The sequence below is a fragment of the Saccopteryx bilineata genome, chromosome 3 (genome assembly GCF_036850765.1).
Source record: "Saccopteryx bilineata isolate mSacBil1 chromosome 3, mSacBil1_pri_phased_curated, whole genome shotgun sequence".
Lineage (NCBI taxonomy): Eukaryota > Metazoa > Chordata > Mammalia > Chiroptera > Emballonuridae > Saccopteryx > Saccopteryx bilineata.
The window spans coordinates 271,434,266-271,459,570 of record NC_089492.1 but is presented as its reverse complement, the minus strand read 5'-3'; the positions used below and the strand labels follow the sequence as shown (position 1 = coordinate 271,459,570).

Genomic DNA, 25,305 nt, shown 5'->3' with positions numbered 1-25,305 from the left:
GTTCTGGAAGGTTCAGAGGCTTGGTGTTCAGAGAGACCTGGGAACAGCCCTGACTCTACCACTTATGACTGTGTGTTCTTGGTCAAATCCTTGATATTTTCTGAGTCTGGGTTTCCTCTCTATAAAATAGATAGCACCTACTTTGTAGAGCTTTTGTGGGATTTTCAGGTACAATATAAGGAGGTATGTAGGGAATGTTACTTCTTTTCTTTCTCTTTCTTCTCTGTGCCTCAGTTTCCTCAGGTCCTCTCCCAGCTCTGAGATTCACATCGGCTGTGTGGACCGATGCGGCCCACCTCAAATATTCAAAACTGCCAATCACACGGGGTTTCCTAACCCATCTTCTCTGTCGCACTCACAGTGTCTGGGTACTTACTGCACGCTGCCCCTGGCCGAGGAATGGGCTTCATCTTTCCACAAAGAGACAAAGGGAAGATGTGAAGAGGAACCCCAGCTTTTCTAGTTCAAGTCACCTTTCCTCAGCGGGGTGAGCGCAGAATGGGGTGCAATGTCCCGCATCCTAGGTACCTTAAAGAAGTTTTTCATCTCAGGCTTTCTGAGTTCCTCTTCTGTGACAACATGCTCAGCCCCCAGGTGCTTCAGTCTGTCGATCAGCTTCTGGATGTCAGGTCTGAAAACCAAACACAATCCTGGGTCACAGCTGTTTGCTTTCTTCACCAAAGGTCCCTAGGACCCCTCTGCCACAGCTGTGAGAAAGCGGGCTTCTCTGCAGGAAGCAGGATGGGGTTTAAGCCCGGCCTCAAGCAGGGCCTGGCCTGCTGGTTCCATCACATTCCACATCGCTTGCCTCAGTCTCCCCACTGGTGGGAGAGCTGGGCTGGGTGGTTTCCCCAGCTCTGGCCAGCTCAGGGATGCTAGAGACCATCTGTGCCCAGGGAGAAGTCATTTCACTTCCTGATTTTCTTCTACTGAAACAACAAACTACATTTCCTTTCTGTCCCTTCTCCTTTCAAGGGGCTCTTAAGAGTGTTGTGCAAACACACTCCAGCCCAGGAGTGGCTCTGGGACTCTTTGGCCAAGGCAACGATAATTTTTGTTAATACAACCAAGGAGATAAGGAACTGAAGTGAGTATCAATTCTCCTGCTAAGACTGAACTGCCGTAGCCGACACGGCCACTCATGAACAATGAGGCTTAAGGAACCTGGATGATACCAGGGCGAGAGAACAAGTCAGGAGATGAAGTCTGTTACTGACTTGCTGTGTCTCCCTGAGCAAGCTGCTTCTTCTCTCTGAAACTTCAGTTTCCTTATCTGTAAAACAGATCACAAGCCTGCCTCACCTCCTTCAATTGGTATTTAGTGTGCTTTAAATCACCACACAAACGCAAGGGAAAAGGGCCTTGGGTTAGAAGTTCATAGAAAGAATAACACACACTGACCAGGTGGTGGCACAGTGGACACAGTGTCTACCCGGGATGCGGAGGACCCAGGTTTGAAACCCTGAGGTCAACAGCTGGAGTGCAGGGTCATCGACATGATCCCATGATCACTGGCTTGAAGCCCAGAGCCACTGGCTTGAGCCCAGGCTCGCTAGCTTGAACCAGGGGTCACTGACTCGGCTTGAGCACCTGATCAAGGCATGTATGAGAAGCAATCAATGAACAACTAAAGTGACGCAACTATGAGTTGATGCTTCTCATCTCTCTCCCTTGCTGCCTGCCTGCCTGTCTTTCTCACTAAACAAACAAACAACAAACAACCCAAAATACACAAAAGGATTAACACAGCTTAAAACATTCCCAAATATGAATTTCGGTTTTGAAAACATGGGGTTATCACAAGTCAAGAATTTCAAAAACGCCTAGTATTCAGTAGCGGCTGTTTTCACCTTTCTGACCTCCCTTTATACTTCCAGGATTCACTCATCCTGTAGCCAAAAGCCACCTGGACTCGATTTCTCATGGCTGACTCATCTGTGACAGAGCTGCGTCTTGACCAGAGAGAAGGCTTGCTTATGCAAGGACGCCATCTGGTGGACGTGCGGGGTGTGAGGTAGAAAGGCCTAAGTCATGATCTGGGAGTCCACCTCCCCACGCACCTGTCTCGGACCACATTGATGGTTCTCAGACCTAGGGCTGCCGCGATCTGGATGACTGCTTGCCCCACTCCACTGTTGGATGCATTCTGGATGACAGAATCTCCTGTGGAGCCAGGAAGAGACTCAAGTCAAGCCGTGGAGCCCTATAATAGATCCTGTTACATAAGGCAAGAGACTGAGGACGTAGGCTCAAAGGGGACGGGACCAGGCTGCTGAGCGTTCTCAGACCTTGGAGTGTTGTTCACTCTTCTCCCAGTGCCCTCCAAACTTCCATAACACCAACAGTGCCTCCTAAAACTCAGCAACTCAGCGTCTACAGTGGATGTCATTTAGAACCTGTTGTATACATTTTTAAAATATTTATTTATTTATTTTAGAGAGGAGAGGAGAGGAGAGAGACAGAGAGAGAGAGAGAGAGAGAGAGAGAGAGAGAGAAAAGGAGGTGAGGACCAGGAAGCATCAACTCTTATATGTGCCTTGATCAGGTAAGCCCAAGGTTTCGAACCAGCAACCTCAGTGTTCTAGGTTGACATTTTATCCACTGTGCCACCACAGGTCAGGCTAAATCGTTTTATAACCTTCATCATCCTCCAACTTTTATGTCCCCACGTCTCTGTTTAGGCTGCGTTTTTTTTTTGTTGTTTTTTTTTACAGAGACAGAGAGAGAGTCAGAGAGAGGGATAGACAGGGACAGACAGGAACGGAGAGAGATGAGAAGCATCAATTATTAGTTTTTTGTTGCGCATTGCGACACCTTAGTTGTTCATTGATTGCTTTCTCATATGTGCCTTGACCACGGGCCTTCAGCAGACCGAGTAACCCCTTGCTCGAGCCAGCGACCTTGGGTCCAAGCTGGTGAGCTTTTGTTCAAACCAGATGAGCCCATACTCAAGCTGGCGACCTTAGGGCCTTGAACCTGAGTTGTTGGCATCCCAGTCCGACACTCTATCCACTGCGCCACCACCTGGTCAGACTGTTTAGGTTGTTTTCTTGGTGTACGATGCTTCCTCTTTCTTTCTCTCTTCATTTTGAAATCCTATTGAAAGCATAGCTCAAGCACAGCTTCCTTCTTAAGGCCTTTCCAGGTTCTTCCCTCTGTGTGCTCCCATAGCACTCTGCAGGCATCTCGTAATACACATGGTTGGCCTCAGACATGCTGTATACAAGTCCAATTGTATCAAGAGCTTGCAGCTTCTGTACTGCATAATATATAATTCCGACACCTCTTGATCTTGGTTTCCTTGCTGGTGGCAGAGATAGACCGGGTGACTTCCGTGGTCCTACCAGCTTGCAGAGACGCCGCGTGTGCAGGGCAGCCCTTCCACAAGGGGCATGAGAGTCGGTGGGTAACCTCCTGTCATGGGAGGTTAATTCTGAGGTGGGTTCTATGAGGGTCATTACAGGGTCCCCCAGCAGGACTGAGCCTTCGCTGTCTCTTCCCAGTCCCTCACTCCTTGCCTCCCCAGTGAACAGTGTGCCACGGTCCTTGTCTCAGACTCTGTTTTCAGGGGAGCCCAGATAAAACACCTGGTTTTGTCATTTCCTTGCTGAGCAATCTCACGCAAATAGCTTGCCTCTCTGGACCTCAGTTTCCTCATTTATAAAAAAGAAGAATAAGAAAAGCAAAGCAGTCACAGCAGTGTGGGGCAGGCCCTCTGCTGTATGTTACACTGCTGTATGTTACACTGCTGTGTTTCAGCTGACTCTTAGAATTCCTAGTCTCCATCTTACAGATTAAAAAACCTGATTGAGCCTGACCGGCGGTACAGTGGGTAAAGCATTGATCTGGGATGCTGAGGTCCCAGGTCTGAAACCCCGAGATTGCCAGGTTGAGCACAGGCTCTCCGGCTTGACTGTGGGATCATCAAAATGATCCATGGGCTGGCTTGAACCCAAAGGTTGCTGGCTTGAAGCCCAAGGTCACTGGCTTGAGCAACGGGTCACTGGCTCAGCCTGAGCTACCAGGTCAAGGTATGTATAAGAAGCAGTCAGTGAACAACTAAAATGACACAAGTATGAGTCAATACTTCTCATCTCTCTCCTTTTCTCTCTCTCTCTTACAAAAACAAAACCAAAACAAACAAAAGCACCCAATTAAAGAAAACAACAAAATAAACAAAAAACCCCTGAGGATTTGAGCTCCCACAGTCAGGTGAAGCTGGAGTTCAGACCTAGATTGCTAGCCTGGAACTTGCGCTCCTAACCAATGATACCAACCTCGCTTCACTGCTCTGACGATTTAACACATTCAGCATGGTAACATTTGTAAAGGCACTTATGTGAACTGGTAAGTGCTATATGAATGCTGAGTGGAATGACTAAGTTCAGCATTTTACTGCAAACACAGGGACTGTGTTTATCTTGTCTGGCTTTGTTATCCCCAGAGCTTAGCACAGCCCTATACGTTTTTGCTGAATGACAGAACTCTACCCCAAGCTCTAGGAATGTGATCCCTTAGCGGTTTTCCGGAGTGTATTCCTCATGAGGTTTCAGAATGTTTTCTAGGAACCAAGCTAACATCTTTCTAAGCAGAAGCAACAGCAACACACTCCCCTAGGCTAGGGGCTCGTCATGGCCTCAGGGTCAGGATTTGGGTCACACCCCAGATGGGAGATCCTGCCCTTCCCTCCCGCCTGCAGGTTCCTACCTGGCCGCAGCTGCTCAAAGTCCACCAACATCCTGTAGGCCGTGCAGGGATTGACACTCAGGGTGGCAGCGCTCTGAAGGGGGATGTCACTTGGAACTGCGACCAGTGTTTCCTCGCTGAACACAGCTTCAGTCCGCCAGGTTCCTGAGGCGAGGGATGAGTTCAGGGCAGTGAGGAACCCCCTCCCCACACTCAACCCTGGCCTACCCTCCTTAGTAAGTGGGCAATTAGGACAGCAGACTTCAAGTAATGCTTAGAGAATGAAGAAAATCTTGAAGTCCTTTTGAATGACTGAGTCCTTATGATAATTAAGTAAGGTGTAGATTTGATTATTCCTACATTAGTTACCATTAGATTTAGCTAGTGTCACCCAGCTGGTGGCTAACGTTCTCAAACTACTAGACTCTGAGGTTAGGAAATAACATCATTACTAGGAAGGTGAAAAGCTGAGAAAGCTCCCCCTTTTCCTACTGGGCCCTTACTCTTCTCACCTAGGGCAGGTTGACTTGGGGTGAGCTTTTGGTAAAAGTGTGAAAATAGAAGTTGAAGGCCTAGGTTTGGGACCTGCTTTGTTAGTCTGCTAGTTTGAGCAAATCTCTAAGTCACTTGAGTTGGTTACTCTAATGCAGGGGTCCCCAAACTACAACCTGCGGGCCGCATGCGGCCCCCTGATGTCATTTATCCGGCCCCCACTGCACTTCCGGAAGGGGCACCTCTTTCACTGGTGGTCAGTGAGAGGAGCACTGTATGTGGCGGCACCGCAAAGTGCGGCATCGCTCACGTACAGTACTACTTCTGGTGACGCGGGATGCACGCGTCATATCACTTGTTACGGCTAGCAGTGACAAATATGGAACCGGACATTGACCATCTCATTAGCAAAAAGCAGGCCCATAGTTCCCATTGAAATACTGGTCAGTTTGTTGATTTAAATTTACTTGTTCTTTATTTTAAATATTGTATTTGTTCCCGTTTTGTTTTTTTACTTTAAAATAAGATATGTGCAGTGTGCATAGGGATTTGTTCATAGTTTTTTTTTATAATCCGGCCCTCCAACGGTTTGAGGGACAGTGAACTGGCCCCCTGTGTAAGAAGTTTGGGGACCCCTGCTCTAATATATAAATGATGTCAGCAAGAAGAGCCTGATGCTTCCTCTGAGAGCTGTTGCACAAATCAAACGAGATAAGGATAATGGAAAAACCCTGTAAGCTGGAAAGAAATGATTATGAACTCCCAGCTCACATCCTAGTTCCAGACAAAAGAATCATTGAATCAGGACTGAGAAGAGGATAGAGTTTAACCTCCTCATTAAACAGGGCAGGAAACTGAGGAAGTATCATGCCCAGAGTCAACTGGTTCATCTGGGCTGCCCCCTCTCATAGAGAACCTCCCCCTACCTGCTCTGAGCCAGGCACCTGGAACAACACAGATGCATCCTTACTTTCAAGGAGCTTCCGTTCTAGTGGAGTGAGGAGCAAACAAGCAAATGCAATAATTATAAATTACAAATTATAGAGAGACAGAGTAACAGTGGAGAGAATTACTTTAGATGGGAGTCAGAGACGGCTCCTCTGAGGAGGTGACAGGCTAAGAGCTAAAGGACAGAGATGTTAGCCACTCAAGAACATCCCAGGCAGAGGAGAAAGCGTTTGCAGAGACTCTGAGGCAGGACAGATACAAGAACAGGACTGGAGGACAGAGTGACGGGAAGGGCAGTTAAGATGTGGTTAAGCCTGGCCTGAGGTGGAGCAGTGACTAAAGCATTGACCTGGAACACTGAGGTCGCCAGTTTGAAACCCTGGGCTTGCCTGGTCAAGGCACAAATGGGAGTTGATGCTTCCTGTTTCTCCCCCTTCTCTCTCTCTCTCTCTCCTGTCTCTCTAAAAATGAATAAATAAAAATCTATAAAAATTAAAAAAAAAAGATGTGGTTAAGGTGTCATGGGCTAAATGAGTGTTTTATAGAATTTCATGATCTGGACCAATAGGAACCATGAATTATGTTGTAACTCAGTATACAAATATATCTGTATGTATGTATGTATGCATGCATGTATGTATGTATCTGTCTATCTATCTACATATATTTCAGAAGCCAAATTTTTTCATGGAACAATATTTAGCTTGCCGTCTTATTCTTTATGTTATCCTGCTTGATTTAAGTAAAAAAAAAACCTGTTTGCAGCTTACTTGATTGATTTTGCTAATAGATCACAACTTGCAGTCTGGAAAGCACAGGGCTCAGGACCATGGCATGAGAATGAATTTTATTTTAGTGAATGGGTAGTTTCTAATGCGCTTTAAGAGAATGCTGAGGCCATTGGATTTATGCTTTAAGATCACGTGTTGCTGTGAGGAAAAGACAGTTGGGTGGCGAGAGGCAACGTGGAAAGGGTGGAAAGGGGGGCTTTTCTAGGGGTTTAAATGTGAGATGAAGGTTGCCCAGACCAAGACGTCAGCAGTGAGGATGAAGAAAAGTAGATGGGCTTGAATTACCTGTTCAAGATCGAGTTAACAGGGGTTGATAAGCATTGGGTGAGGGGTGCAGGTGGGGATGCAGGTGCTCACCTGTGCAGGTGGGATCCTGTTTAAGCAGAGGGGAAGAGGATAGACCTTAGAGTCAGACAGATGCAGATGCAAGCTCTGGCTCTGCCATGTCCTTGCTACGTCACCTTAGGGAAACTCTTTGTAGCCTTACTGGCTCTGTGTCTAGTGGCTGTGCTGTCTCCGGGCCTGTGGCCTACACTTTCAGAGCTCTCAGGTGTGTGCATTCAGTATCTGGTTGCTGGGCTCTAACAGTATCCTGGTACCACATGTCCCAGGTATGGGGAGGAGAGGGCAGCCTAGGCGCCTGTGCTGCAGGAGGGGAAAAACAACGTGGGCTATAGAGGTACTGGGGACAGGACGCAGGAACACTATTAGAGGTTGTGTGAGTCCCAGAGGAGCTCTGCAGCTGAGAAAATAAGAGGCTGAAAAACAGAAGGATTCCATTGGAATCCAGGAGGTGCCTTGGCTTCTGTGGGCTTCACAGCCTGGTTTGCAGCTCTTTGTCGTCTTCTTCATAATCACCGGCCCTTCATCTTAGCCAACACCGACTGTACGCTACTCTGTGTCAAACGCTCAGGGTATGGCTTTTATGCAGGAAATCAAGGGTGTCTTCTAATTTTCCTTAATGGCAAGACAATGGAAATTCAGCCCTTGATGTAGATTTCTGGGGCTTGGCTTTCCCTAACCTCCTTCTCAAGAGGACCTGGGTAAATGGGAACAGTGCCCACGGTCAGCCCAAGGCTTTCAGGGATTTCAAGGAGAAACCCCGAGGCTTAGAAGCTGGAGAGACCTGCTTAAAAATCCAGCTCTGCCACCCACTTAGTCAAGCGATTTCAATTTCTTACTTCGCATTTTTTTGAGTTTCACTTTTTCTGACCTATGTAATGCAGAGAATAACACGTTGTAGTGTGGCTATTAAATGCGATGGCATTTGTACAGACTATCACTGAACCTGGTCTGTAGAAGGTGTAACATCCGTTGGTTCCCTTTACTGGTCCTTAGTTCCATGCCCTAGCTCTGAGGACAGCCAGTCCTCATGCATGTGCGACTGACCCTTAACCATCTAATGCAGGGCCAGCAAACTATGGCCCATGGGCCAAATCTGGCTCATCACCTATTTTTGTAAATATACTTTAATTGGATCACGACCACGCTTACTTTTTTGTATTGTTTATGGCTACTTAAAATGGCAGAGTTAAGTTGAGGTGGTATGGCTTGCAAAGCCCAAAATATTTACTAACTGGCCATTTAAGAAAAAAGTTTGCCAATCCCTGATCTTTTCTTCCCCTGAAGAAATTTCTTCTAATGCATACAGAAATTTAGTGTTTGCAAAGATCCGTTGAGTTGCATAAGACAGCTGAGATGTACAAGGCAATGACTATTAGCTGCACTATAGAGATGAGGAAATGGATGCTCAGAGGAGTTGGGACTTAAGGTCATGCAGGGAGGTGGCAGAGAAACCTGCACCTGGCTCACAGGCCAGCGCTCTTCCCCTGCCCCATGCTGCCTCAGCAGGGTTTTCAGTATTTCCAATGAGAGTCAGTTCACACTTTCTCTGGCCCAGGCTCCCTTGGGACTAGCTGGGTTGCACATGGGAAAAAGCTGGCTAAGGCCACAGCAATGGCTGGGCAGCTCAGTACCATGAAAAAATGACCAAGATTTGTCCAGTTGAGGACTTATCTGCTTACCGATTGCCACTATTACTAACCTGCAGTCTTCACTGGAAGAAAGACCAGGTTGTTCACTGTTGTATGCTAGAGCCCAGCATGCTACAGATGTTCACAAATGCTTACTGAATAAACGGAGTTAATTATAGTCCTGATAATCACAAAATCCTCATCCGCTCTGACTGGCACCTGGTTTATAAGACTCACTGTGTCTCCAGGGAGAAATCTCTGTTCTGGCTACCAGCACCACCACACCCAGGCAATTACCCACACACCTGGCAAACGTCCTTCATTCTTCTCTCCAAATCTAATAACCAAGTCCTGTTACTTTAGCTTTTAAATCCACCATCTTCCCCCGTCCCATGGAACTGTCTTGTTCAGACACTCCTCATCTGAGGCCAGAACTGTTCAGCCACCTCCCAACTGGCTTCCTGCCTCCACGTGGCCTCTGCCCTTCTGAGCATTCTCTTCGCAGCACAAATCTGATCAAAGCATTCCTCTTCTTAACTCTTCATCCGGGCCCCTCTGACCGTGGATGTGAGTGCTCCATGACTAGGCCCCAGCTTACCTCTCCCACTTCATCTTGTTTCTCCACCATCCCTCTCCTGACCCAGCCGAACTGAGCTCCCTGCAGTCCTGACAGCGTCGGGCCTTCAGCCATCACCAGACCTTAGCATGGGTTGCACTCCCTGCCTGGGGAGCCCCTTCTCACCCAGCCCCCTGGCTTGACTTCTGTTCAGTCCTCCAGACCGAGTTCAAGCATTGCTTTTCAAGCACCTCTCCTAAAGCTTCCCGCGATAGGGGACTCTTGCCTTTGTGTCCATCCTGTGATCCTAGCACTTAATATACTGCATTGTTTTGAGTGTTGTTTTTCTGTTCCCAGCCAAGAGCACTTGGCGGGCAAAGACTGTCTGACCCACCAGGTATGCTCTTCACCTGGCACGGGGCTGGCCCGTCAGTATCCAGCGAATCCTTGCAGCTCGCCATTCGCTCTCACAGCTAGGCGCTTTCACTGCCAGGCGGCTATAGGAGCCAGGGCAGCCATTCTGGGCAGTCTTCCTGGTCTCAGAGAAGTTCTGTTACTATTGTTTTCCTGCAAGGTATCTTCTTTTCTTTCTAGAACTACTCCTTCCTAACTCTGGGGCTGTCAACCACAAGGCCCCACCCTCTATACCAGAGGTGGGCAAGAGACTCAACTAAGCGATTGCAGTGGCCCAATCCCATTGCCCTGGTGATGGGTTCAGAGTGGCTCAGAGCCTTTCTGGAGGATGGATATGGTTGTGCCGAATGGGTTGTGGAAGATGTGCTAATCAGTTTGTTTTCAGGATGACGAAACCTCAGACTGCTGGTGGCCCTCTATGAAAGGTGTATAGCAGAGGCGGAATCTTAGCTCTGCCACTTACTGGCTTGATGACCCTGGGCAAGTTGCTTAATCCTTTACATTTACTATTTGTCTTATTTGCAAAATGGGAATAACACTATCTGCCTCATGTGGGCATAATGCAGTTAATAGACATAAAGTGCTTAGAACAGTGCCTGGTGCAAAGGGTGTGGCCAAGGAGTATTTGTTGCTGTTACCACATCACTGTGAGGGAGACCCCGTCTGAGAACTAATGAGAACAAGAGAAAGACCGAGCTCTGGCAGCATCAGGTTTCCAGGGTCCAGCTCAGCCAGAAGCTTTCTATCTCCTACACTTCCCAGTTCCACAAACCAACTAACTTTTTTTTTTTTTTTGTAAAGCAAGTTTGAGTTGATTCTCTGTAAGTTATAACCCATAGACTCCTAACACTGGGTGTAGCAGGAAAATTAGAGAAGACAAGAGTCTGGTGAGCTCCCTTTCAGTTTGCTGTTGAAGTTTGGGCAATGGCTTCAAGTGTCAGTTCCTCATCCATCCAATGGGATGAATGTCCTGCCTCCCTCTCGTGGCTGCTATCAGGATCCAATTGTTTGTGCCTCAAAAACCATCAAGTGGCCTGACCTGTGGTGGCGCAGTGGATAAAAGCATCGACCTGGAAATGCTGAGGTCGCCGGTTTGAAACCCTGGGCTTGCCTAGTCAAGGCACATAGGGGAGTTGATGCTTCCAGCTCCTCCCCCCTTCTCTCTCTCTGTCTGTCTCTCCCTCTCTGTCTCTCTCTCTCCTCTCTAAAAATGAATACATAAAATAAAATAAATAAAAAAAGATTCTTGTTAAAAAACCATCAAGTGTTGCCTGAGCCTGACCAGGCGGTGGCGCAGTGGATAGAGCGTCAGACTGGGATGCAGAGGACCCAGGTTTGAGACCCCGAGGTCGCCAGCTTGAGTGCGGGCTCATCTGGTTTGAGGAAAAGTCCACCAGCTTGAACCCAAGGTCGCTGGCTCAAGCAAGGGGTTACTCGGTCTGCTGAAGGCCCGCGGTCAAGGCACATATGAGAAAGCAATCAATGAACAACTAAGGTGTTGCAATGTGCAATGAAAAACTAATGATTGATGCTTCTCATCTCTCTCCGTTCCTGTCTATCACTCTCTGACTCACTCTCTGTCTCTGTTAAAAGAAAAAAAAAAAAAGTGTTGCCTGACCAGGTGGTGGAGCAGTGGATAGAGCGTCAGACTGGGACATGGAGGACCCAGGTTCGAGACCTCGAGGTCGCCAGCTTGAGCGCGGGCTCATCTGGTTTGAGCAAAGGCTCACCAGCTTGAGCAAGGGGTCGCTCGCTCTGCTGTAGACCCCCCCCCCCATCAAGGCACATATGAGAAAGCAATCAACGAGAACCTAAGGTGCTGCAACGAAAAATTGATGCTTCTCATCTCTCTCCCTTCCTGTCTGTCTGTCCCTATCTGTCCCTCTCTCTGTCTCGCTGTCTCTGTGTCACAAAACAAACAACCAACAAAAAAACCCCATCAATTGTTAAATAACTCAGCAATGACTCCTTACTATACGGCCTCAGTACCTTTGCTACCTGCCTTCTCACTGTGCTACTACCCTCTCCCACGTGCATATCCTCTGCCAAGGCTACCCTGCATCTCCCACTATTTCCCAAACTCCTCTTTGTGCTTTGCTACTTGTTTCTTTCAAATGTGATTTTTGACTCATCTCCATCTAACAAAATTCATCCATCAAAGGTCTGTTCCAGTGAGCCTCCTCCAGGAAGCCCCGATCCTTCCCGAAGACTGTCTCTCCCTCTCTCGCGCACAGGCACACAGCGCAGCCGGAAGTGCCTTCTGCTTCCTGTGACCTTGTAACACTCCCTTTATGGAGGTTATTGGTTTGAGGAGTTCTTCAATTAGATCTTCACCTCCTGGAGGGTAGGAGCTGTCTTGTTTGTATCTTCATTGTACCTAACAACTGGGACTTAGAGATGTAGGGATTCAAGGAACCACAGCTCCAATCAGCTCGGGCCCACGGAGATGAGAGAGCAGGTACCTTCAACTCCTGAGCAGGGACGGAATTTCTGCTCACCTTGTTCAGCTTCTACCCCTCCTGAAGGTAGGTATATATGGACTTAGAAATAAACCCTGCACTGCTTAGTAATGCTGAGCCAGTGAGCAAACCTCTGTAGTGTGGGTGAAATACGATCTGGAACAATGAAAGTCTGCAGATACCTGGGGAAACTCACCCAAACCAGCATCTGCTGGAATCACCCAGTCTCCTGGCTTCATGCTAGTCACATTGCTGCCCACTGCTACAACGCGTCCAACGCCTTCGTTGCCCCCGACGGCAGGCAGCTGGGGGAGTAAGCCGTAATTTCCTAAGGAGAAGAGCACAGAGGGCCATCCAATAAGGCTTGGGCAGTGGAAGCATGGACTCTGGAGTCAGACCTAAGCCTGATCTGGGTTCTGCCTTTGACTAGCAGTGTTGCTAATCAACTTTTCCGAGCCTTAGCTTCTTCATGTGTAAAGGGGGACGATATTCTTCTGCATTCATGGTTATTAGGATTAGATAAGATGAATGTAGGAATGTAGGAATCTTCCTAACTCTCTAAAAGCCTCATACTCCAGGGAGGGGAGGCCAGAGAGGCTCTCACGGTCTCCAGATGTGTCTGGAGAACAGCTGCTGCTAATCACAGGAATTTCACACCCACACCTGAGGAGGAATGGAAACGAGGTGGCAGCTAAGCGAAAAAAGCCAATTAACACAAGCCACGGAAACCAAGGTTACCTTGGATCATATTTATGTCAGATGGATTGATAGGGGCCGCCAGCATCTTCACATGGACGTCTGATCCGCTGACAGCAGCCAGCTCCAGGTCCTTCAGTCTAAGCACAAAGCCAGAGAGAGATGTTAATATCACCCAGGCTAGATGAGGCACCTTTTGCTCAAATCATCTCCCCAGAGTAGGTCAGGCAGCAACATGTTTTTAGCTGCCACTGTGTGCCCAGGAATTTGGGTTCTGTTAGTAAAGAGGAAGGTGCCGAGTAGAATTCGCATGAGATGCAGGCTTAAATCTGTCATTAACTGCAAGGGGACAATCCCTAATGACCTCTCAACCTCACTGCTCACTCTAGGACAGAGTATGTAGTTTAAAATTCTGCTGGCCTGGCTTAGACTTGTGTTTCTCAAAACTTGCTTATCAGTCAGCTGGTGTGCTTTCTCTCTAAAATAGGTTCTCAGGCCCCAGCTCGGACCTGCTGAACTAGCATCTCCAGATAAGGGTGCTCCCGTAGTTCTTACGAACATGCGTCACTGGGAAATTCTGGGACGGCTCATTTGTTCTCCACCTTTTCCCTCATAATACATACAGGGGAGAGGAGACATTTCCCTTAGTTACGGAAGGGGGTGAGGGAAGTAGAGTCAGCAAGAACTCCCCAGGTGACTGTGGTTCACCCCCTGCAGTGATGTTCCTTCAAGATGAGAGTCCTGGTCTCTCTGAAAGGATGCTGGACAGACGCTGAGCATCTGAGGTGTGAAGCCCTACAATATGATGGCCATGTCACCCTGGTTAAGTTTCTTTCCTGCTTGAGGCCTTTGTTTCTCCATTTGTAAAACGGGATGGTGGCGGCGGCTTGCACTCCATCCCTTTCAAGAGCATCTCCCATTTCAAGTCCACGTGATAACTCCTGCTGATCGCAGTGGGCCCTGGACACCACTGGAACTTTGGTTAGTGGGTAAAACCTGCCAAAGGGCTTTAGAGAAAGGCCTGGTGACAATGTCCTTGTGTTACTTTTGTTTTATAAAAAAAGCAGACCTTCCAACCAGAAAGCACTGATCAGTATACTGGACTGGTGTGTCCTTGTGACTTTTTATTACCAGACTTCTTTTCTTTCTCAACGCTCCTCAGACTCCATGTCTGCAATGCTTTCTCTGCCCGAATGTACTTGTTAAGCCATAATTCTCTTCATTTTTACTTACTAAAGGTACATGTAACTGCCAACCAGAGGCTCTTAGCATCAGTGACATCGCCACACTAAACTGATGTAACTCTACCCACTTCCCACAGAAATTAGACCTTTTAATTTTATCTGAAGCTCCATCTTGCAGTAAAAGTGTGATTTTCAAGAAATGTCTTGTATTAATAGTAATAGTGCTGCCAGATGTTTATTACACACGAAGCCCTGTGCTGAGGGCTTTAAATACACGACCTGAGTTAGCATGTACAGAGGTGATGAAACTTGTGCAGGGTAAGATAACTGGTCAGTGGCAAGGCTGCTCTGCCCTGAGTCCTTCCTCTTATCTACCCTCCTCTGTACCAGCATCCTGAAATCAGTCCGGGAACCCCCCAACTGCCGTCTGGGGACCCCAATCTGGGAATCCCCGTGCCAGATTATGACCACAGTAAGGGAGGCCAGGCTTCAGCATGATTGCAAAACAGGTATAAAAACCCGAAATAGAAATAATTTCTACAGAAAGTAGTTAACAAGGAAGAAGTTGATGACCAGGGCAGAAAGAATAAATAAAGGGATTTTTTTTCCTTTTTAGGTAAATATTAAGGAATGCATGCATGTATATGTAGCTGGAGCAGGGGGGTCCTTGTAGTAACAACAGCAACAACAACAACAACTACTACTATTCAAGCGCTTGCCAGTGAGTCACTCTGCTAAGTGCTTTCCATGCCAGCTGTCTACTATTATTGATTTTACACCTGAGGGACAAAGGCACAAAAGAGGTAAAAAACTTGCTCAAGGCCAGCAAAAGTACTAAGTGGGAGATCTGATGTGAACCTGGTAGTCCGATGCTAGAGAAGCCAGGTGGTTAGTGGCTTGCCCCAGACCAAGCAGAGGGCAGTGAAGCGAGCACCAGCCAGGAGCGGGGTGCACCAGCCAGGAGTGGTGTGCAGGCCTGATCCTTGCTGGGCTCCCCAGCCTTCCTAGCAGGCTAAGCGGGGAGGCATCCACCAGACAGTGACGCTTCTCTGTGAACGCATGTATAAGTCTGCATTGCCAAGAAAACCCCTGCCCAGAGCACATGAACTGTGGACCAGCGGCCCCTTTGTATTATCTGTACTGCTTCTCTCTTGCGTTTTGACAGATAATCAGTTTTTCTGTAAGCTGACGAAGTCCAGGTCCTCAAGCTACTTAAAAGACAGTTTCCCCCCCCTGCATTTTCTATATGTCTTGCCTCAGCCCAGACTTTCTTTTCCACAACTTCTCCATGAAATGAAAAATCCAGTTCACCCTTTAAGATCCAACTCAAATTTTACTTCCCCTAAGGTATCTTTTGACCCTCTTCCTGGCCCTGAAAAAAAATCTTGTGCTCCCTCTGGAGTGCTCCCATTACACAGTGATCATACCGTAACAATCCTACTCAAGTTCATTGCTTTTGAGTTTATAAAGTCTTTTCATACAACTTTTTTTCAATTGATCACAAGGCATAAGTTCACATCCCTTTTCCAAAACTCTTGAGGTGAGAAGTATATACTTCAGCATTCCAAACCATTTATACACCACGTGGGGGCTGGGGCAGCATTCTAGGATCAGACACATTGTTTTCCAGCAAAATATATGAATACTCACATTAAGTAGAATGAATAATGACCATATAAAAACTTCATGTGAGAGGCCAGGTTTTGCCTCCAAGAGTTATGAAAAAAACAAAAACAAACGAAAATATCCAAGAGTCAGTTTTCAGAGCTTTTCGGATTTTGGAGTTGCAGATATGAATTTGAAATCGGATCTAGGTTTTTCAGACTCAGTTCAGTGCTCCTTTCACTGACATCCTAGCTCTATAGTCAGAATGTGTATGTGTGTTGTCACCCCATTAGACTGTGAGCCTGCGAAGGGCAGAGAACTTTCAGTTTTAGCACAGTGCCTTTGACCAAACAGTGCTCAACGCTTCCTAAAGAAATGACCCAAGTTTCTTCTCTAGAGAGAAGATGTGGCATAGAAATGCCAGTCCCTTAGGGAACCAGGGGAGAGGATCAAATCACAGGGACTTAGCTGTTGAGGCCTGTATTTGCTGTTCCTGGTTTTGGGCTGTTTAGGAAAACACACCTGAAGGATGGGTGCAAATAAACAATAAAGATTATCCTGAAGAAAGTTTGGTCTAAGCAAAAAAACCCATGGCTCTTTTCCTCATGGGAAAGTTCAGCTTAGATTTGCACTTCTTAAAAATCGAGATGATCACGGTCAAGATGAGAATACAGGTAGGTCTCAGTTCATAGATGAAGGATACAGCATGAATTTGGATTAAAATAGACAGTCCTGGGTTTTAATCCTGCCTCGGTCAGTTACCAGCTAGATAAACCTCAGAAAACATGTCTGTGAAGTGAGAACACCAGCACCTAGCTCACAGGATCAAATGAGTGAATGTTCATTTGCTAGAGTGCCTGATACACAGTGGACGGTGAAGGAGCGGCAACTCTTATCAGCCCAAGGAAGCCTCTGATACTTTAGTTGGGACTTGAAGGATAACCAGTTTACCTGATGGACCAGGAGAGGATGGAAGGCTTTCCTGCCACAGAGAATCTGACCAGACAGGCCAGGCGACAGGTGCAGGCTAGACTGGAGCTGTGGAAATGGGCAGGACCCAGGGTCTCTTAAATAAGAAGTGGCATTGATGTCACTTGGTGACTGACTCCACATGGGGGGAGTAGGAAGTCTTTGATGGCTCCTGGGCTTCTGGCTTGGGTAAGCGGATGGTGACATAGGGAGGAAGGAAGAGTGGTTTGGAGCGGGGAGGAAGCTTGAAGCAGGCAGCCGGCTGTAAGGTAGGGAGCAGAGGGCGCTCTGGGGTGGACTCGGAGCTGAGTCAGCTGTGTGTTGGCAGAGTCTAGAGAAGTAGGTAAACATTTTGGGTGATGGCTGAACAATTAAATGGTAACTAATAATGACAGTTTACTAAGCTCCGGGCATTGCGTTTAACATTTTCTATACCCGATGCTGTTTAGTCCTCAAAGCACCTATCTGGAGAATGTTATCACTCAGAGAAGTTAAGTAACTTGTTCAAGGTTAAATTGTTAGTAAGTGGCAAGACTTGATCTGAAGCTTGAGTCCAAAGATCAGACTGTTGAACACTAAGCCAGCATCCCTCTGCTGTTTGTGGAATTCTTGTCCTGAAGATATTACGCATTAGGTATTCCCTGGGGTCCAATACGTTTGGGAAACGCTGCCTACTAAACCCCCTTTATAAGATTCAGACTGCACATTAGAGTCATAAAGGCTTTGAGAGGTCTTCCAGTAGAGAAACCCATGTGGCTTTGTGCAGTCAGAGCTCCCAGAGTTAAGTCAGCTGGGAACACTATTCTCACAGCACGCCGAATAACTTCCTGCCCCCAGACGGCAGTTCGAGAAGTGCTGCACTGGGCAACAGCCTGCTCCCAGTTCTGTTCTTTGTCTTCACCAGGTGAAATTCACAGAAGTGGCAGGGAAGGAGGGTGTCATGGGGACCAGGACCTAGGAGATGGAAAGTTGAAGCTGCAAACACGGTGGGTGAGGACCAGGCAGGCCCGACGCTTGCTGCTCTCCTGGGGGAAGGTGTGTTGGTCCAGCTGCGTCTCACCAGGGAGACCAGCCCAGGCCTGCCTTGTGGAATGCCATCAATACCACAGCCACTGCTCTTCCTGCAGAGTTCTAACAGCGTCGTCAAGGATACCATTCTGCTGAGACAGGAAGGAGAGCGGGAGTCCGAATTCCAGGAGTTGGACCTCTGGTGCAATGATAGCAATTTCTTCCTTGCTTTCTTTTTAAAAAAACAAAACAAAACAAAACAAAAACTCACCAAAGGAACTGGTGGCTGTGTTGTGGAGTGCAAATGAGGCAGCTAAACACAGCCTGGCTAAATCTCAAGTCACGTCCCTTGGAAGTTCAAGGCCTTCCCCTGAGTGTAACGGCGCCATGCAACTCAGAGGGGTGCCACTGTCTCCACTCAACAGATCCCAGGCTGGATAAGGTCACAAAGGCTCCTTTGAGGCCGCAGCTGTACACCTGTGATGCCATATGAACTACAAGAGAGACAAAAGCAGGCAGAAGAAAGAGTCTTTTGAGAGGGGGAAAAAGAGGCCAGTGCTCTGGGGACTGGCTCAGTTATATTTGCTGTGTAAGGCGGGCACTGGCCAGCGCCGCTAAGATATCTTCCCCGCCTTCTGCATTTAATTAGCAACCATTTGTACTTATCTTGCATCTTCCACTCAGTTACCTCAAACCAGTCAATATCATTTTGAGTGGAAAGGATGGGCAGGGAGAGAGTCATAGAACACAGAGATGTTCTCATCTGCTCTTTCCAGAGAGCCAGGAATGCGTGTCCCATTATAGGCACACTGGGTGTAGGTAACTGACACCTTATGTGGCTCTCCCCAGCCTGCCCACAACCCTCACAGTCACAAACAAAACTCCTTCTGTGTCTTGGTGAAATGCCTGGTGTGCTGAGTACATTGTTCTGAGGTTTGATTAATAATTAATAAGCAGAGCACAGTTGGGGAATCGTGGAGGAATAAAGGTCTTCAGCTCACAGCCTTTAACAGCTCACCCCCAGCAGGGGATGCTGGTGGCCTCCGTTGGTGGGGTTCAGAAGCTCCTTTCCCTGAGCACAGTTCATACGAGCCAGGTCCACCGGTGTGCGAGGGTTACCTGCTTGCCTCCCGGGACCTCTCCTGGCTTCCTGTCTCAAAGTAAGCTGGCCCTCCTACCATCCAGGACTTTCTGCACAATCATTCTGAATGGAAAGGAATCAGTGACTTGAGCAACTTCTAGAAGATTCTACCCAGTGTTGACAAAACACCACTTCTCCCTTACTTCTCAATCCCTTTCTTTCCCTCAAGATGACCAGAAAGCTAGCAAGCCCCATCCCATTCTACATCGGCTGGCATCAGAACACTTGCTCAAGGGAGCTGCAATCTCTGTTACTTAGTTTGCTGAGACCTAACTCTCCTTGTTGCTCCAGAGAGCATGACTGGGCCCCAGCAGGAGACAGTCACTGCCTGCAGCTATTCTGTCTTTGACAGGTATAGAGAGATGACCATGTAGCCCCTGCCTGGCAGATTGCTGCTGCTGTAACCAACCAAGCACAAAGGGGTCCCTTGGAACTCTGGCCAGGACCCCAGGTTCTAGTCACAACATTGCTCCCTGGAGGTTGCCAGAGCAACCCCTAGCAAGCAGGCAGTCCAACGCTTGCTTCAGCTTCACAGAATTGTCAGAGCTGGACAATTGTTGGGTCAAAGAAGATTCATGTCTCATAACACTTTCCATGGCTGCAAGACTATGTTGAAAAGAATGTTGAGGCCTCGGCTCATCTGGGCAGGAGAGTGTTGTTTGGAGACAATGGGGTAAAGAGGTGTGTAGGTTTGAGGTACATAGAAAAGAAAGCTGTGAAGATTTGTCACCAGCACAGCAGTTAGGGGTGTGGGGACAGCATGAATGCTCATATTTACCACTGCTGACCTTGGTCAACCCCTTTATAAAAGAATAACTGCAAAAAAATGGAGACTGGAGTGATTTCCTCACTGTCATAAAGCGTGGCAGAGTTGGGACTGGAACTCTGGCCAGTCCCCACTGACACATCCTGACCTGCAGACTAATGTCATGTCATCTTTGCTCTTCTTTCTCTAAAATGAGGACCCTCCCACCCCATCCAGGGTGGGAAAGGCCTGGAACTATATCAGAGAGCTGCAGGAGCTGCTAGAAGAGGGCCAGACAATCACAGCCAGTGGGAGTTGCACCGGGCGGCTGCATTCTTCCCAGACACACGGCCACGGGGAAAACCCTTCTACTGTGCGGCTCCTCAGAGGTGTGCCTGCCAAGTTTCACCCTTAGAGGCAAGAATGAGGAAATGGGGGGTAAAAGGGCTTGGCCCTAAACCCCATAGCCTAGTGTGAAATCCAGAAGGAAGGTAATGTTCAAGTGTCACAGGGTGCGAATCGGCTTGAGTTAGAATCCTGCGGGCTCAGGCTAGTCCCCTCTGAGTCTGCTTCAGCAGATACCTCCCTCAAAGGATTACAAGTAAGCACTTACTAAACGTTGTTAATCAGACACACGTTTTCTCTTCCCTCTGGGATTCTGCACATGCAGGATCTTCTCCTTGAACCATTTCTATACTTTTTCTCCTGGAGTAGAATGTGAGTTCCCTGAAGGCAAAGACCTCAGATGAAAATTTTTTTCATCGTACTACAATTCCATTTTAAAAATCAAGTCACCAGCATAGAGTTTGGGTTTTAAATACTGACATCAACTGTAAAAAGAAGAAAAAAAAAACTGTAAAAAGAAGAAAAAAAACTGTAAAAAGAAGAAAAAAAACTGTAGAAAGAAGAAATCCCCTGAGAGTAAACAGTGCCCTACAGTGAAACTCACTACCTACACAGTCTGGCTGCCGACCACCTGCTCCCCCAATTCCATCTGGCTGGCAGAATGGGTATGCCAAGGGTTTTGCGGCTTTGTTTCTTTTTATGCTAGCAGCAGGCAGGTGAGAAAGCCGTGCTGACCAGGATGCTGCTGTATGAGAGCTTCTGATCCTGCAAAGAGGAGACAGAGGACAGCGTTCCTATCATCTTCCCCAGGGTGGGGCTGTCCTTCCTATAAAGAGTGGAGACCGGGGGGAGGGGTGTCACCTGAATGACCTATAACTCACCTTCTCTCTCTCTCTATTTTTAACACATTTTATTTATTGATTTTACAGAGAAGAGAGAAAGAAAGGCAGGAGGGAGGGAGGAGCAGGAAGCAACTCACCGTTGCTTCTTGTATGTGCCTTGACCAGGCAAACCCTGGGTCTTGAACAGGTGACCTGAGCATTTCAGGTCGACGCCTTATCCACTGCGCCACTGCAGGTCAGGCAGCTCACCTTCTCCTCTGACCTATCTTACTCCCAATTTCATCCTCCACCTCATTCTCAGACAACATTTGGGATGATTGTCATTGTTACTTCAGGTCTATGTCTACATCAAGGGCTTTTAATAAAGCAACATTCTAATTGTATGATCTTGGACAAATACAGGGGTCCTCAGTTTATGACAGTCTCGACATACGAGCCTCATAAACTATGACGCTCACTCCCATAAAAACTTAGAGAAATTGAGACGTGTTTCAGCTTATGCCGTTAGCATCATACTTACAGATTATGTGGGCAGACTGGCCGTGCATGGCAGAAGAATATGCAGTAATGGGTGTATGAGTGAGGGGGTTGGCGCCCCTCCCCCGTACACTTATCTACGCCATTTTTTGGCATAGTTTTGTTTTTATGTTCTAGATTATGATTTTACAACTGTGTTAGGATAGGTAAGTGACTTAGGCTAGGGTGTGTTTCGACTTACACCAAAATTTGGGTTACATCACTGTCGTAGGAACAGAACTGTCATAACCCGAGGACCCCCTGTAAATGACTTTCAAGCTTCTTGAGTTTCAGTTACTTTATTTGTAAAACGGAGATAACAATAATCAAAGTGGGGTATTCTGAGTTTTAAATTCTGTACGTGGAGAACTTAGCCCAATGCCTGCCACACTGGAGTTACAGAGTGAATGAGAACAGCTCTTACCATAAGATCCGGAGAATGCAAAGTTCTGAAAGGGGACTTTCGGGAACAAACGAAAAGAGAAGGACATTGGAGTATCTGGGAACTGCCTCATAGAGAATCTGGAACTCTGTACAAGGGGTAATGGCCAGGGGAGCCTCTGAAATTTCTAGAATGTTTGTCACTCTCACCTGTCATCATTTTCTCCTGCACATTCTTACTTCATTTAGATCAACTGTTCAGTTCTTTAAATAAAAAGGCAGAAAGAAAGAAACTCTAAAATGTCAGGGAAAAAGACTTGGTAGAGGAGCGAAGAGCTCAGTTTGGGGCCAAAAGAACTGAAGAAAAGGACATTTAGCAGGTTTAAATGAGGACAGGAGCTCCCTGGAGACATCATTTTGAGAAGTCCCACAACCGCTGAGACCTGAGCGGACTGCTTCTCATTCCCTCCCTGCTGCTCCCAGAGCTCTGGCCTATGGTGCAGGCATCGCAAACCATGCTAGTCTGGGGAATGCTCTGTTGGGACTCTGAGTAGTTCCATGACCCTACCTAGTGTAACCTGACCCACATCCCCAGTTCCTAGGATGTTTAAAGGACACCTGATTCTTTCTGTGACAGTGCGGTTACCCTAAACCTCCTAAGACAGGATACAAAGAAGAGAATCCCAGCCTCTGGCCTCAGTCCATATACGAACAGTCAAGTTGCCTGAATCTGGGTCAGAAGGGAAAGCTGCCACTCTGAGGCAGAGGGAGAACTGTCTGTCTGCCTGCCTGCCGGTCAGTCCATATCCACAGGACAATGGTTCTCAATGCAGTCCTGGGCATCAGTTACTTGGAGAGCTTTAAAAAACACAGATTCCTGGGCCACTTACAAGTACTTCAGGGTGGCACCTGGTAATATGTAGTTTCTTTTAGTGTCATAGGTGACTGAGACGTGAAACCAAGGTTGAATACAATGCTTCATGGAAGTATCACGTTTTTAACTTCTGGGAAATTACTAGGGTTCCACACAAGGAGACAAGGTTGTTGTCTTTTTTCCCTAAGTGGCATGTGCAACACTTCCCTGGCTCTCCAAGAGGAGGTGATTAATCAGGAGGCACTGGCCTAACCATCAGAGGCCGTTACTCAGGGTCCCTAAACATCGGGGATGCCTTCCTCATTACCACAGAACTCAATAAAAGGTGCACTTCTTACTGAAATCAGACACAGATTTAATAACATTTTGGGAGCACCTGTGTAGTGGCAGGCCCTGCAGCCTGTGAGAGAGGTGCTACATTGTTCCTGTCTGGGCTGCCTTCCTGGAAAAGAAGTGCTCATCTGAGCTTTACCAGCTCATTACAGCCCAGTCCTCATGGTAATTTATTACTTATGATCAACATACAATTTGGGGTTTACTGTTGCCTTAGTACTTATGAACAACATACAATTTGGGATTTGTTGACTGATGAGTCTTAAAATTCTTTTGTTCTCAATATTCTAATGGTGGATGTGGCTAGGCTGAGTGAATGACCTTTAATTTATGTAAGGCTTATTCACTTGGGCTGTCAAAACATGCAGTTTGTCGTTTTTTTTTAAGTAAAAATATGAAATGCTTCATAAATTTGTGTGCCATCCTTGTGCAGACACCATGCTAATCTTCTCTGTATTGTTCCAATTTTAGTATACATGCTGCCGAAGCGAGTACATTAGCCTGTATTTTAATCATGAAAATAATTCTGTTTGCCTATCCTCTGGAAAACAATCAAACCATTTGCTGGGAACCAAAGAGTTGTAAACAAGGGACTGCAGGAGGGTATGTAGGTACTTTTGGTGAAAAGTATTAGATTTATCAGGGCTGATTAGCACTATGAGCTATGACTGTATTGTCTCCACTTTTAAAGATGTGAAACCAAGGTTCAGAGAACCTCAGTAACGTGCTAAACACACAGCTAGGGCAGGGAGGGCAAGGGTTTGACCCCAGGTCTTCCGATTTCCAGGTCAATGCTTTCACCTTAGCTCCACAACCGTGATCCCCACTAGCCTTTTCAAATAGCTATCCAAGAGGTATTGCAGGTTCAGTTCCAGATTACTGCAACAAAGCGAGTATAGCAATAAAGTGAGTCATAATCTTATTGCTGAGATAGGGTCTTGCCTTCCATCTGCAAAACATTCAATATCTGTAAAGCGCAATAAAGCGAAGCACGATAAAAGGAGTTAGGCCTGTACTTACATGTAGATTTATAATGGTTGACAATTCACTTACTGTTTTTATCAGCCACATGCAAAAATCAGTAAGATTTAACAAAATTTTAGGATTACATTATTATGAAAGTATTGAGGACTCAGAGGGGCTGAGTGACTTGTCCAAGATCAAACAGCTACTAAGAGGATGAGTATGTATTTGACCTTAGGTCTATACTGGCTCCAAAGTAGGACTTTGTAACTAAAGGCCCACATACAGCACAGTGGAAAGGAACTCCTATGAGAATAGGTATCAGAAGCCATGGATTCCCTTCCACATGCCAATCTTTATTAGCATAGCATTTTGCTTAAGTCCCTTGTCCTTTGTAAAATGGAAACAATGGCCTCTGACTGACTTCACTGAGAAGTGAAGATTCAAATGGATGTAAAAGTATTCTGAAAATCGCATCCAGAAAAATAATAGAAGGTAAGAACTCGGGCAGATCAATCAGTCAGACCTGGATTCAAATTCCAACTCTGCCACTTATTGGTTGTGTGACTTTGGGCAAGTGATTTTACCTCTCTTATGCCTCAGTTTTCGCATCTGAAAGATGGAACTAAATCAAGTACCTACCTCAAAGGTTGTTGTCACGATTAAATGAGAGCATCCATTTACACAGGGGTTGCCTGACACACAGTACTCGATTAATAAACGTCAGCCACTATTACCGTTATAATTCTGCCTTTCGGGTCTTTAACTTCTTAGAAGCACGGACTTTCTGAGCTACCAAACGTATCCTGGGCTCTAGTTTCGGTTCTGTTATTCTCTGCCTTCTTTCTCAGCCCCTGTCTCTTCCTTCCTAGTTTCCCTTCTCCCCAGTCTGTCTTAAAACCCTACAAGAACCCCAGTCCCCTTGCCCCATTTCGGCGCCGTCTCTTACTCGACAACCTTGTCTGGCTGCCCATGGTGCTCATAGACCAACGCTCGGACCCGCGAGGGGGCAGATGCAGAGTAGGAGGCGGTAGCAGGTCGGCTGCAGCTGGAGGCAGGGAGCAGCCTCTGCCGCATCAGGACCGGGGCTCGCGCCCCCCACAGCGTGCCGCAAACCCACATGCTCTTTCCACTGAACTCGGAGCCGGACGCCCGGAAACGTCATCTTCCCGCGACCACGCATCTGCTCCCCGCCACCTGCCCCGTCTCTTGACCACGCCCCTTGCTCTCTTTAAAGGGCCGTCTCCTTCCTCTGCAGCCCGCGCGGTGGCGCCTGGTGATAATGCGCCGGGAGCTAGGGATGGGCGGTGGAGGGACCTGCGGGAGTCGCGGACATTTCCTGCCTGCCAAAGTTGATCTCCTATCAAGGAGCGTCTGAGACTTG

The 25,305-nt window shown here is 47.2% G+C and overlaps 1 protein-coding gene and 1 non-coding gene across 3 annotated transcripts in view; both read right to left on the bottom strand.

Annotated features, from left to right (window-relative positions):
- The window catches only part of MECR (mitochondrial trans-2-enoyl-CoA reductase), a 31,332-nt gene extending 6,254 nt beyond the window's left edge, over positions 1-25,078 (bottom strand). The window contains exons 1-6 of one of the 2 annotated variants that reach the window (XM_066269864.1): positions 24,871-25,078; positions 13,058-13,155; positions 12,516-12,647; positions 4,708-4,851; positions 2,061-2,163; positions 529-631 (exon numbers count right to left, since the gene is read on the bottom strand). In XM_066269864.1, the coding sequence (XP_066125961.1) occupies positions 529-631; positions 2,061-2,163; positions 4,708-4,851; positions 12,516-12,647; positions 13,058-13,155; positions 24,871-25,043 (753 nt within the window). In that variant the 5' untranslated portion in view covers positions 25,044-25,078. The remainder of the gene's footprint in view (positions 1-528; positions 632-2,060; positions 2,164-4,707; positions 4,852-12,515; positions 12,648-13,057; positions 13,156-24,870) is intronic. The other variant, XM_066269865.1, reaches the window with a different exon arrangement.
- On the bottom strand, positions 23,347-23,453 carry LOC136332678 (U6 spliceosomal RNA). Its single transcript, XR_010730844.1, has one exon. It is a non-coding gene; the product is annotated as a U6 spliceosomal RNA (small nuclear RNA).
- Positions 25,079-25,305: the final 227 nt, after the last annotated feature.